This window comes from Hippopotamus amphibius, chromosome 8, assembly GCF_030028045.1.
Source record: "Hippopotamus amphibius kiboko isolate mHipAmp2 chromosome 8, mHipAmp2.hap2, whole genome shotgun sequence".
In the NCBI taxonomy this organism is placed as follows: Eukaryota; Metazoa; Chordata; class Mammalia; order Artiodactyla; family Hippopotamidae; genus Hippopotamus; species Hippopotamus amphibius.
The window spans coordinates 112,397,440-112,410,353 of record NC_080193.1 but is presented as its reverse complement, the minus strand read 5'-3'; the positions used below and the strand labels follow the sequence as shown (position 1 = coordinate 112,410,353).

The 12,914-nt window shown below is 33.8% G+C and overlaps 1 protein-coding gene across 6 annotated transcripts in view; it reads left to right on the top strand.

Annotated features, from left to right (window-relative positions):
* Positions 1-12,914, top strand: part of GLS (glutaminase) — an 80,499-nt gene that overhangs the window by 2,152 nt on the left and 65,433 nt on the right. For all 6 annotated transcript variants that reach the window (XR_009055193.1, XM_057746713.1, XM_057746712.1 and 3 more), the window contains exons 2-3: positions 11,052-11,148; positions 11,507-11,628. Coding sequence is in view for 5 of the 6 variants with exons in the window: in XM_057746713.1 (XP_057602696.1) it covers positions 11,052-11,148; positions 11,507-11,628 (219 nt within the window). In the remaining variant the exon portion in view is untranslated. The remainder of the gene's footprint in view (positions 1-11,051; positions 11,149-11,506; positions 11,629-12,914) is intronic.

Below are 12,914 nucleotides of genomic sequence, written 5' to 3'. Positions count from 1 at the left end.
TCCCCTTTTGTCAAATAGAAAATTGAGCTCCTTTTGTGATTTACATGTTTCCCAGAAGCTTCTAGCTCCATTGTGTGCAAAATAAGAAATCATTTCTTAGCAACAACTTTGAAACACTATTTTGTCTAATATTTATTGACTACTACATTAGAAGAAAATCCCGTCCTGTTCCAGCCCCAGAAGAAAACTCGTCTAGGGAGGGAATCCTTCAAGAATATTTGCCCAGATGCCCTGGGAGTTTGGATTAATAGCTAGGCGGATTTGGGAGCAATCCAAGTTCATGATAAACCCGAGAGCTTTCAATCAAGGATTTCAAGAGTGAACCCAAGCTCTCTCCAATTTACATATAAAGTGACGAGCACTGGCCTCAAGATTGTGAAAAAAAATTTTACTCTGATTAAAGAGTCTATTTCCTGAATGATCAGGTTTCCAAATGTAGCTTTCTTCCCTTGACTTCATCCATTTTTGCCCTTAGTCTGGGAGGTAAGGTTCCAGCTGATCCTGTTATCCTTTCTTATGCTCAGTTTCCAAAGCATAGGTCATCCCTGAATCAGCAAGCCACCTGGAATGCCAGCACTCACTCAGGACTCCGCCAGGTTCTACAGAGGATTATTAAAAGAAATAGCCACGTGAAAAATAAGTGGGTTAACATTTTGTAAAAGGCTTATTAGGGCATTATTTGGCATTTGTTAAATACAGTATAATTCTTCATTTTAAAAAATTGCTTCATTTTTCGTAAAACCTTACAGGGACATTGGCCTTTGAATTTTAGGTTCAAATGAGAAATTTCTTTTTATTTTTTTGGTTTCCAGAAGAAATTTCTCTGAAGAGATTGTTGTACTTATGTGAAACTGTGTGATATGCACTACCTTTTTGCCCTGCTTACCAGTAAGCTCAGAATCAACTTAATACTTAACCATAGCAATTTTATTAGTTCATGTGGCTGGGATATTTTCTTTTCCTCCTTTCCTTGGTCTAACTTTATATTTTATTAACCATACCGTAGTATATTCTGGGAGGAGGTGGAATGTAAGCACGTTATCTTCTTGTCTTTTTTTCATAGTCAAACTCTGAACCATTGTCATCTTAGGCCATGCCATCTCCTTCAACCAACTTCAGTTCTGGTTTAGGTTACTGGTTAAGGTTAAGATTTCACTACTGTCCTAAATATCTTACAAAAATGTAATGTTCTTTGCTCAGTTTTCCCTGCAGTGCTCTTATTTAATTTTGTTATTAATTATTCTGTCATTTTGGAAACCACTTTGCATGGCTCTCTTCATTTTTTAAATTGTTCTCGTTCTATGGCTCTTTTTGAGTTTGCTCACTGGGTTAAACCCTGAGGCTGAGAGGCCTTTGTTTCTTTCCCATTTGTTTGCCTTCTCAACAGCATATCTTCTAATCTTTGTGTAGATAGTAGTTCATCTTTCATCCAAGCTTTGTTCTCATATTTATTGCCACATATCTGATGACTTCAGATTTAAAATCTGTACCCACATATCCATTCTTTTGTCTCATTCAATTTTGCATGTTGTTTCAAGATTAATTATAGAGTTTTAATTTCAAAATACCACTCCTTCCAGAAAACCAGTATGGACTGGGATGAGCATTAAAATCAATGCTGTGTAGCATTCGAGATTCTTGATTAAGCTTTATTTTATGCCAACGCTTGCCCAACATGAACATTTTTATCACACTCTCTCTTCTCAAGAATGCCATACTTCATTTCTGTATATTCTATCTTAGTGAAGGGTCTCTGGGAAGGGTAGGCAGGTGGGGAAGAGGGGACTTTTTTTTAAGTTACATTTTGTTTGAGCATTTTAATTGTTGAATTAGGAAGAGAGAGAGAAGGACAATGCTGGGAAAGTATCAGCATGTGTATGTTCTTTAAAAAATAGGTAATTCATACAGGATGCAATATTGAAAGTATTCCATTAAAACGAGATCATTATCCCCCTATCGGATTGGCAGATGTTAAATTAAGTGATGGAAAGGGTATGGGCAATAGGAACTCTTACATTGCTGGTGGAAGTATAAATTCAGCTATTTTTGGAGGGCAGTTTGGTAATATCTGTTAAAACTGCATACCCACGATGCAATAATTGTATGTTTGCTCATTTGTATAATTGAAAATATATTAAAAGTGAAAGTGCAAACAAAATTTCAGCTAGCTTCAGACAGTATGATTTTATTTTGGTAGTTCATATTTATTCTTAATAAATGGAAATCAAGGGGAAAAATTGTTACCTCACATGCTGTGCAAATTGAATTTCAAAGATTAAGTACTTAAGCATTTCAGTAACATTGAATTAGGTCTGCTGTATAGAACAGTACTGCTAATGAGGTTGAAGCAGTATTTGGCAAATATATCTTTTGGAATAGAAAAACAGAACCTCTGTTGAAATAGGGGACAAATTCTGTTATCCTTTAGTAATGCATTTGCTTTTAATTTGTAGAAGTGAACAGATTACAGTTCACTTAAACTAAAATCAAGGTTGAAAATATACTTAATTTGTGGTGTGGGGCTTCTCAGTGAACCCCTCAGTCATTTTATTTGTGATTTCCTCAATATTAAAATTTTTTTCTAAATTACAGTTATCAGTGAGTTTTAGTTTTGTTTGAATGGCCAGCCATAATGTACATCATACAATTTCTTGCTGCCTAATGTTGATTTTAAACCACATGCATCTATTTAGCCATTGATAATATCTGGACATAATCTGTAATAAACTGCATGTTCTTAATTAATACTTAGACATAGTTCACTGAAGGAGCATGAATTAGATCCTGAAGTTGAATCTGCTTGAGTTTTAGCTTCTTTTTTCCTAGGCTTTACATTTTCACAAAAAAGTCTGCCTACCTAAAAATCAACCAACCGGGAAAGTGACTGCCAAATAGAATTCAGTCTTTTTTGGTGAAGGCATGTATGTAGGGAACAGTTGTGGGGTGGGGGGGAGGTGGGAGGTGGAGACAATTTTAGTCTGGAAAAGATAAAAGTCACCTTGAAGAGAAATTTACTGAATATTTGTGGGTTTCTTTAGGTTTTACAAAATCAGTAAAAAGCTGCACTACTTCCTTCTTGTGATATTGAGGTGAAGAAAAGTTATGACTGTAGAAACTGAAAGTCTACTTGTAGGATTTGCATTTTTTAGGGACCTCGGTCTTTAAATCCTTTATAAAGCAAGGAGTTGCCTCTGTGTGCCATTTCACTTAAGTCATTTGATACTAAGGAGACTGCTTAAAGCTAAGTGAACAGATAGTAACTATAGTATCTCTAAGTAAGGTAAATAACTTTCAGGTAGAGAAGCTCTTATTATGATTTTATCCTGAATCTACTCAGGTATGAAATTTCTTTGCTTGTGAAACACAGGTGCACAGGGCTGAGAACTGCACTTGGTGATTTTTCTGACCACACACAGTAATAGAAGCAAAATGTTAATGTGTCTTGGCTTCCCTTGGGAAGTAGTCTCTGGTTGGTGACTTCTAAGAAATGTTTATAGTGAAAGTACTCTTTTAAAACAATGAACTATTAGTGTTGCATAATGAACATAATGATTGATAGCTTTCAGGATTTAGCAGGATTTAGACTTTTTTTTTCTTTTTTTCTTTTTTTGCCTACTAATTTCTGGTGTAGGCCTCAAAGAAGACTTTTAAATTGTCATCTCGATGAGGATAGTTTGACATAGGCACTTCCTTAGATTCTTGGTTGGAGTTATTAAAAGAGTACAGACTTTCTAAAGAACAGTTTTTAAACTGTAGAAAAACTTTAACTATATTCATACCTTTTAAGGAATTTAGGCTGACAAAACAAACTGAGATGTAGAAAGATTTATTCACTGGCATCTTGGTCACAGTATTATGCTTATTAGAGAAAAGTAGGGAGAAACTTGTGTTGCACATAAGCGGAATGGTTAAGTAAACTATGGTACATCCACATGAGTTTCTTTTTCAGTCATTTAAAGTGAATACAGGTACTTTTTAGGGATATAGGAAAATATAATGTTAAGTCAAAAGTTATAATACAAAATTTTCTGTGCAGTTTGATCTCAAGTTATCTTAAGCTTTTTACAAATGCTTAGAAAAAGTAATAGAAGGAAATAAGCCAAAATGATGTTAGCAGTTGTGATTTGTGAGAATAGACATTGTTTTTCCTTGCCTCCTTATAGTTACTTTTACGATTTCTCGTTATAACTTCTATAATCAGAGAAAACACATCTGTTAAATTTTAAATTTATAACTCTCTACCATGCTGTCCTAATCTGCTATCCCAATAATCCTGTTTCTAGGTATGTATATCAGTAAACATCATCACATTGAAAAAAGTTATGAAAAAGATTATGAATGGATTTGTACAGCTCCTATTTATCAGCATTATCCAGTTGTATTCTCTTTTATCCTCAAACATCAAACTTTCCAATTTCTAAACTATTTTTGGAGTAAGTCTCCTTAGAAAATGTTGCCTATTTTTCTGCCATATTAAAACACTATAATAAATAGAGTTTAACATTTCTCGTTCAACTTAGGTTTACTGTAAGGGGGTGTTACTATACTGTGCTAAAATGCAGTGATGCTCTAAGGCAGGTGTCCGCAAACTTTTTGTCTGAAGGGTCAAAGAGTACATATTTTTGGCTTCACAGGCTATCTGGTCTGTTAGAATTGTTGAGATCAGCTGTTGTAGCAAAGAAGCCATAGACAATAGGTAAATGAGTAGGCAAGTCTGTCTTGCAATAAAACTTTAGTTACAAAAACCTGTGGCCCTGGCTGTCCTTTGCTATTAGTGGCCCCTGCACTAAAATGTATTTATTTGTGTAAGGTGTTCTCTCATACTCTGATTGGTTCTGTTTTAAATGGTTTGTTCTGTGGATTTTTGTATCTTGTGTCAGTTGCTACATTTTCTTCTTGGCCTCCATGTCTCCACTTTAGCTATTTTCCCTCACGCTCACCTTCTATACCTAATTCCCCTTAGTTTTTAAAAAAATTGGGGGGTAAAATTAATGTAACATAAAATTTACTATTTTGACCATTTTTAAGTGTACAGTTCAGTGGCATTAAGTACTCCCACTACTTTTTTAAAGAACCCAGGTAATTAAGCTTTATATGTAAAATATGTATCTATGGGTCCTTTATGTCTTCATGGGTCCTGAGTGAAGTCCATCCAAAACAGCAGCTCTAATTTATTTTATTTTTTAAGTTTTTTAAAATAATTTTTATTGGAGTATGGTTGCTTTACAATTCTGTGTTAGCCTCCACTGCACAATAAAATGAATCAGCCATAACACATACAGATATCCCCTCCCTTTTGGACTTCCCTCCCATTTATGTTGCCACAGTGCATTAGGTAGAGATCCCTATGCTATGCAGTATGTTCCCATCAGTTGTCTATTTTATACATAATGTCAATAATGTATGTGTGTCAGTCCCAGTCTCCCAGTTCCTCCCTCCCCACCTCTTTCCCCCTTGGTATCCATACGTTTGTTCTCTACATTTATGTCTCTATTTCTGCTTTGTAAATAAAATCATCTATCATCTATACCATGGCAGCTCTAATTTAATATAATCTCATCCTTGCCTTGTACAAGATGCAGTTTCCACAAGACAGAATAACAATTTAGTCATCTAACATAAGTAATTCCCCTATTAGCATTTTGGTTAGAAACTCTTCAATATGTAAGGAGTCTCATCTTTCATTATTTGTAATAAACACCAGGTATTCCTCCTAAAATGGAGTGTTAATAACTCAGCACAGTTGGTGTGGCATAGCAGGAAGAATCTGGGATTAGGAGCCAAGTACTGGCTTTCTAGGACTAAATCTGGCCCAGCCACTTAAGAGTTGTATGACATTGGACATATAAATTGCTTGACTTTGAGACTTTGTCCTTATCTGTAAATAGGAGACAGTTTACCCACCTTGCTTTATCACATGGAGTTTTAAGGTGAAACAACAGAAAGTGCTTTTTTTAACAGTAAAGTTTTAAAAGATGTAAGATTTTGTTTTTAAATCCCCCAATAATTAGCCTTGGGGCAAAATACTCTAGAGGATGAACAGAATTTATTGCTTTGTCAGACTTACAGTGGTATATGGTCAGCCACTATCAATTCAGCTTTCAACCTCACAGGTTTAATCTGCTAATTAGCTGGTGTTGATGGACACTTTCAATCAGATCACTCTAAAATAAAAATGATAAACTGATTTAAAAACAGCCCCAAATATTTTTTAAAGATCATTGTTTTAAAATGGAGACATAAGTAAAAACACCAAAGCATTCCTTGGTATTCTGTTAGCGGGCATCATATTTTTTTAACCTAGTTGAAAAGTTTTTGATTAGCTAGTAGGTTTACCATACTATATTATACTTTTGAGTTATATGGGGTTGACAGAAAGGAAAAAAACCAGACATTTACTCCAGTCTTTATAGTTTGAAAAAGTCAAGTAATATGGAACATTATTTAACAATAAGACAGTATAGTTGGTTTCCATTTTTTTTCCCTCTTATTTTGCAGTTTATTTTTCTCCTTTCATTTGATAGTACAGGTTTTTACTTAGAAAATTTTGATTGAATAGGTAGTACAAAGCCAAATTATAAACTGAGGAGCTTTAATTGTCCTTTGGTATTGGGAAACTGGTTGATCAGTAATCAGAGACAGTGTCTCTTTTCATGTTTGCAGAAATTGGCCCTGAATTTAAACTCCATATGTAAATTTTTTGGTAGTCTCCTCATCTATTGGTTGATTTATATAGATCTCTCTCAACCCTGAAAATTAGGTATTTTAACAGCTCATGGGTGGAAACATGTACTTAATTCATGTATCCTATGCTCTGTTTGCTGTTCTTTGTAAATACCCAGCGAATGGTTACCTTCATTGCTGTGGTCGTACTATTTCCTTTGCGGGAAATCCTTTTCTGTTGCCATATTTCCAGCTCCTACCCATCTTTCAAGTCTAGCTCAAATTATACCTCTCCTAAAAACGTTACCTTATTAGTCTACAGTGGAGTAATTTTCCAGTGATTGGATCCCATAGTTTCTTTCTTGTAATTCCTCATTATGTATGTCTTCTATTTCCCTTTTAGACTGTAAGCAATGACTAATATAATGCTGGCACATGTTATAGATTCCAGTTAAATACATAGGATTTTTCTTTCTTTTTTTTTTTTTAGAGAAATCATTTCTATGTTTTAGGCAGGTATTTTGTGAGGATAAAGTAGGAGAAGGAATGGGTAAAAGAAGGAACAAAATGATGGTGAAGAGATCTTAAAGGCAGAAATTAGAAAGGAAATGAGGGGGAGTAAAAGGAAGAAGTAAAAAGGTATGAAACGAGGACTTTTCTTTGGATTTACTAATCTTCTATGTATATCCCATTTTAGTTGCTGGGTGTCATAACCATTTCATGTTTTTCCCTAGGGAATCTGAGGGCTTATCAACAACAATTGTTGATACTACAATTTGAAAGCCTGTTATAGTCTATTTTTTTTAAATTATTTTATTTTATTTTATTTTTGGCTGGGTTGGGTCTGTTGCTGCGTGCAGGCTTTCTCTAGTTTTGGTGAGCGGGGGCTACTCTTTGTTTCCTTGAGCGGGCTTCTCATTGCAGTGGCTTCTCTTGTTGCGGAGCATAGGCTCTAGGCATACAGGCTTCAGTAGTTGTGGCAGGTGGGCTCAGCAGTTGTGGCTCTGAGGCTTAGTTGCGCCACGACGTGTGGGATCTACCCAGACCAGGGCTCAAACCCATGTCCTCTGCATTGGCAGGCAGATTCTTAACCACTGCACCACCAGGGAAGCCCTAGTCTATTTTTTTTGTCATTAAAACTTAAATACTTCTCAAGAATATCCTAGTTACTCTATAGTCTGAAAACTATAAGTTTTAGCCTTTGAGTTTTAATAACGAAATGTATTATCATTAAGTATTGCCACAAAGTCATATTAAACTTGGGGAAAGAAAAGGGGGTAATATCAAGAAAGGTCTTGGGAGTAATTTTTACGTGTTTGAAAGTCTGGGGAGAATCTGCATTTGTTCACTAAACTGTTGAAGTGAACTCTCAGATCAGAGTCTGCGCTTTTAAATGCTGAGATTGGTAGTACTTTTTTAAAAAATCAAATTTTTTTTTTTGTTTACTTAGAAAAATTTTGTGAAGGTCTAGCACCCAGACAAAACTGAGATCTTGTGTTTTGAATAAGAAACTGTATTTTCTTTTTTCTAATTTAATCAGGTATTTTCATAATTATTAAACTTAGGGTATATACATAGAAAAAAAAAGTTACTCAAAAGATCATTGTTCGTGGACTCATGGATTTTAGGATCAAGATCAGTGGTGCTTTAATGGCACCAGGTAAAATATACTCCAGTAAAGTAGCATATATATTTCAACTATAAACCAGGAAGTTTCATTTTCTTTTTTAGCAGCAAGAGGTAATAGTCATTAATTTAAGGTTTTTAGTTTTTCTTTAGTCTTAATGATTCTTTTTTTCCCCCAAATAGATGTCATAGGTCATCATTTTATAGTCTCTTCTTCTAAATTATTGCTTACATTGTGTAAAAACTGTACTACTTTTAATATGACATTTGACATTGTCTAAAGGTATTTTGGAACAAGGACAATATATTGCTGTCATATGGGTATTTTGTAAACGATCGTAGTTGGGTTAAGAATATGGTCTTAACAGAGAATTCTTTATTTTGTCCAAAACAGCAGAATAAAAACATCCTCAACAAAACACATAAAAAATCAATTTTGAACATTTATTTTGTGAGCATATTTTTTAGGAATGACTTAAATTTCTCTCCTATGGATAAAAATTAGTCTCTTGTCCAAAAGCAAGTAGATATTTAGCTTTTTTTTCTAGCTGTGACAGTAAACATTGTCATTTAAATTTTTTTTGCCCTGTGTACCATAAGCTAAAGAAGTGTATATTTTATGTTACTTATATGGCTTTTAGGCAAAGCAAATACCATTTACTGGTGTGATAAATACATAGAAGGCTTATTCTGCAGTTTTTTAAAGTGATAAACTACCACTCTCTGAAGTTTATTTGACAAACCATTTTCTGTAAATAATTGGTATGTTATTTTCCACTGATTGTTTTTGACAGCTGGCTCAATTTTCTTTAAATGTATTGAGTTGGCCAAAAAGTTCGTTTGGATTTTTCCATATTGGCCAACACAATATTAAGTCATCAGTATTATTGAATACTGTTTAATGGTTTTAGGTCAGGGTAAGACCTAGAAAAATTGTATCTTAAAAGTACTAACTAGCTAGTAAGTTTGAGAGCCAGTAAAATTGTAGTGTTATATAGTTTGGACTCTGGATTCAGAGAATTCTAAATATATCTCTACCACTGTGCAGTCTTGAGAAGTTTATTGACCTGTGAAATGGGGATAGTCAGTCATTTTTTTTAACAAATAATAAATGTATTCAGCTTCTCTTATGTACCAAGAACCATACTATATTTTGATAATAGTACCTTCTGTTGTGACATCATTGGAGGGATTAAATTAGAATGCATGTAAAACACTTAGCAGAGTACTTAACAAAGGTGATCAATATATTTTAACTCTTATTATTAAAATATCCCAAATGCATTTTTAAAAGTTCTCTGAGAGGCAAAATTGTTTCAGGGAGTAATTATATATCCGGGATATATCATTAAATTACAATAATCCTATGTTTTAGTTTTTTTTAAAACATTGGCATGAAATTCTTATACTTTAGAGTTGACTTTAAAAACTAGAGGTTGGTATAACAGCTTTGAAAACAAGTGTAAATGATATTAATGCCAACATTAATGCCTCTTTTAGGAGAAATTTTATATGTGCATGTGTAAGTGTACGTGCTCTGTGAACCAACATTCTGTTGTCTTTTAAGATAGAAATATATGGGCCACTCTCTAATTTTCTCTCTTTCTTGAAATACAGTGAAGTCCTTTCCAGATATTTTATACATATACAGATATGTACATATATACACACATACAGATTTCTACCTTTGATTTTAATAAATAGTGATGAATGGGGAAGGGATTGGTCTTCCCTACTTATATAATTCTTCCAGCATTAGTATAATACTTATGAAAGTCATAGATATTCAGAATATTGAAATGTGTTCATTTCAGTTTCAGAGTCCCCCAAAAGAAAGGCATATAATAGGTTCATTATAGTTTGTTTACCTGAAAGCTTTACAACGGATAGGAAAAAATTTTTCTTAATTGAAAGTTTGGTTAATCACAGCATCTTATACTAGCTTATTAGTTAATTAAGATTTAAATTATTTTTATGGTAAAATTTTTATTCTAACAGTCTTCGTAATTTGTGGCATTTGATCTGTATATGTAAGCCTAGGTCACTTTGGAAATAGTAACTACAACTACCAACAGTTGAGTACTTACTCTCTGCCAGGCAGTGCTCTAAAGGTATTGAATGTATTAAGTCAACTGATTCTCACAAGTACGCTGTGAGGTAGACCTATTATCTCCTTTTCTCAAATGAGGAAATTGTTGCACAGAAAGGTTAATTTATCCAGGGTGACTCAGCTAGTAAGTATTACAACCAGGATTCAAGAACTTGTGCACTAATCTTTACTGTCCAGTACTTAACTGCTCTCTCCCCCGAATTTTACAATCAGGTTAACTGTTTGAACAATATATATGTATAGTCATCATATTAAAAAACAGTAACAACAAGAGAACAAAGTATTGACTCTTAACTAAACATTTGCTAGGCTCTATAATTAGTATTGAGGGGATTGTGTTAGGACAGGAGGGTATCACCATAACAGATGGCTAGGCATTAGCACCACTAGAAATGGTAGCCAAGATTTCAAAACTTGGAATTAGAAGATATCTGTATTAATTAATGAGTCATTTTTTAAACTTGTTTTTCAGGGTGGTTTCAGTAATACTGTTTGATTTTGGTAAATCAGCATTTCTTATGATAGCGGGTCTTGATGAATAGATTAACTCAACTGTAGTCTGGTTCAGTGATTATATTAAAATAGATATAGGTAAAATCCACTTGAATGTTCACATAAGCGTTAATTTTGTCTTCTTTTTTCCCCCCTTTAGTAAAATAAAACAGGGTCTGTTACCTAGCTTGGAAGATTTGCTGTTTTATACAATCGCAGAAGGACAAGAGAAAATACCTGTTCATAAATTTATTACAGTAAGTTTTTATATTTTTCTATCTTAACTTTTTAAAAATCACTGCTACTGAATCAATAACATGGTAATATTGCAATGTAGTCTTAAAGGTCATCTGACATGTAGATTCTGACTGACACTGTTTCTCTTATTTTCAAATTTTCATCATGCTCATTTCAAGGTAATCAGTGAAAGAAAATGAAAGAAACAATGAGAAACTTGTCCAGAAAGTGGGTAATAGTGACACTAAAATGCCATATACGTATTCAGGTCTTGGGTAGAAGTGTTTATATATACAGGATTTAAAAACTTATAGTTGGAATAAGCATATACATTATTTGCACTATATATTTACAAACTCTTTATTTTTTTAAAAACAGGCACTCAAATCTACAGGATTGCGAACGTCTGATCCCAGGTTGAAAGAGTGTATGGATATGTTAAGATTAACTCTTCAAACAACATCAGATGGTGTCATGCTAGACAAAGATCTTTTTAAAAAGTAAAAATTTCTGCCAAACAAAGCTTTAATGGTCATTTGCTATACTATATGGTGATTTTTCTTTTAAAACAAAATTGCATCTTTGAAGGCCAGTGCTTCCTGCCTAATTGAAAAAAGGGGGGGAGGGGATTTATAAACATCAATTGTTTGAAACAACTTGGTGCACATTAAAGTACTATGATACATTGGGACTAACAGTGTACTTTGAAACTGTTGTGAGGAAACCTAGCCAGGGATGTTTCCATTTATAGTACCCGGTGGTTTGAATAGAACGCACTCTTTGTCCTGTCATGGTTTAAATTGATCTCTAATTTATCTGCATATCTTGCAGCCTTTCTCAGCATGGTCTCTGTTTCTTTGCTACAAGGTGATTTAAATGACATCATAAAATGAGAAGCCTATATTCAGACAGTCTATATTCGTTAGATTTACATGTCTCTGTTGTCTGCTTCTTTCCTCTCTTCAGACATATTACTACATAGGCTTGTGGCTATTTTTATTTTCTTCATAATATTTAAAAACTTAATGCTAACTTTGGACATTAATGCCTTGATGTGGATGAATGAGAATATTTATTTTGATTTTCTTATATTTGCCTATCTTTGCTATATATCTTCATAAATGTGTTCCTGCTAGTCTGATTGCTTAATGATTTAATAGACAGCAAGTTTGTCATGAATCCCAAGGAGGTAAATTGTATTTTACAACTAAAATTGAGTGAAAACTAGTATAAAACTGTAAAGAGTACTGTAAGACATTGGCTTTTTCCGGACCATAGGCCTAGGTTGAAATAGATCCAAAGAATTCCATCATCTACCTTGAAAGTTTATTTGTATGTATGTATTTTTATTTTTTCTTTTATTGTCTTTTGGGGGCTAGGTGATTTGTTCTAGATATTTCTTGGGAATATCCTGGAGTATTAAGTCATCTGAAGGTAGAAGTATTTAACTGAGATCCTCCCAAGTATCTTGGCATACTGTGAAGTACTGCTGGCAATTTTAGATCTCTGTCTTTTCATCACAGGTTTTTTATTCTATTAACTCAACTGACCTAATAAAGTGTAGATTTTAGGTCCATGTTGAAATTGGTGTTAGGAATTTTGAATCTTTAGAACCTGTTTCTTTGTGAAGGGAAGGAAATCATTTCTAGTTAGCTGTGCCTTTGCAGTAAAGGTTATTTTAGTTTTAGTGTTCATGAAGTCTGTGCAAACTATCGTGATTATGGTGCCTTCTGGGGAGTTATTTTGGTATGTCTGAGAATGAAGTTGTCAGAGAAATGGTAGGTAG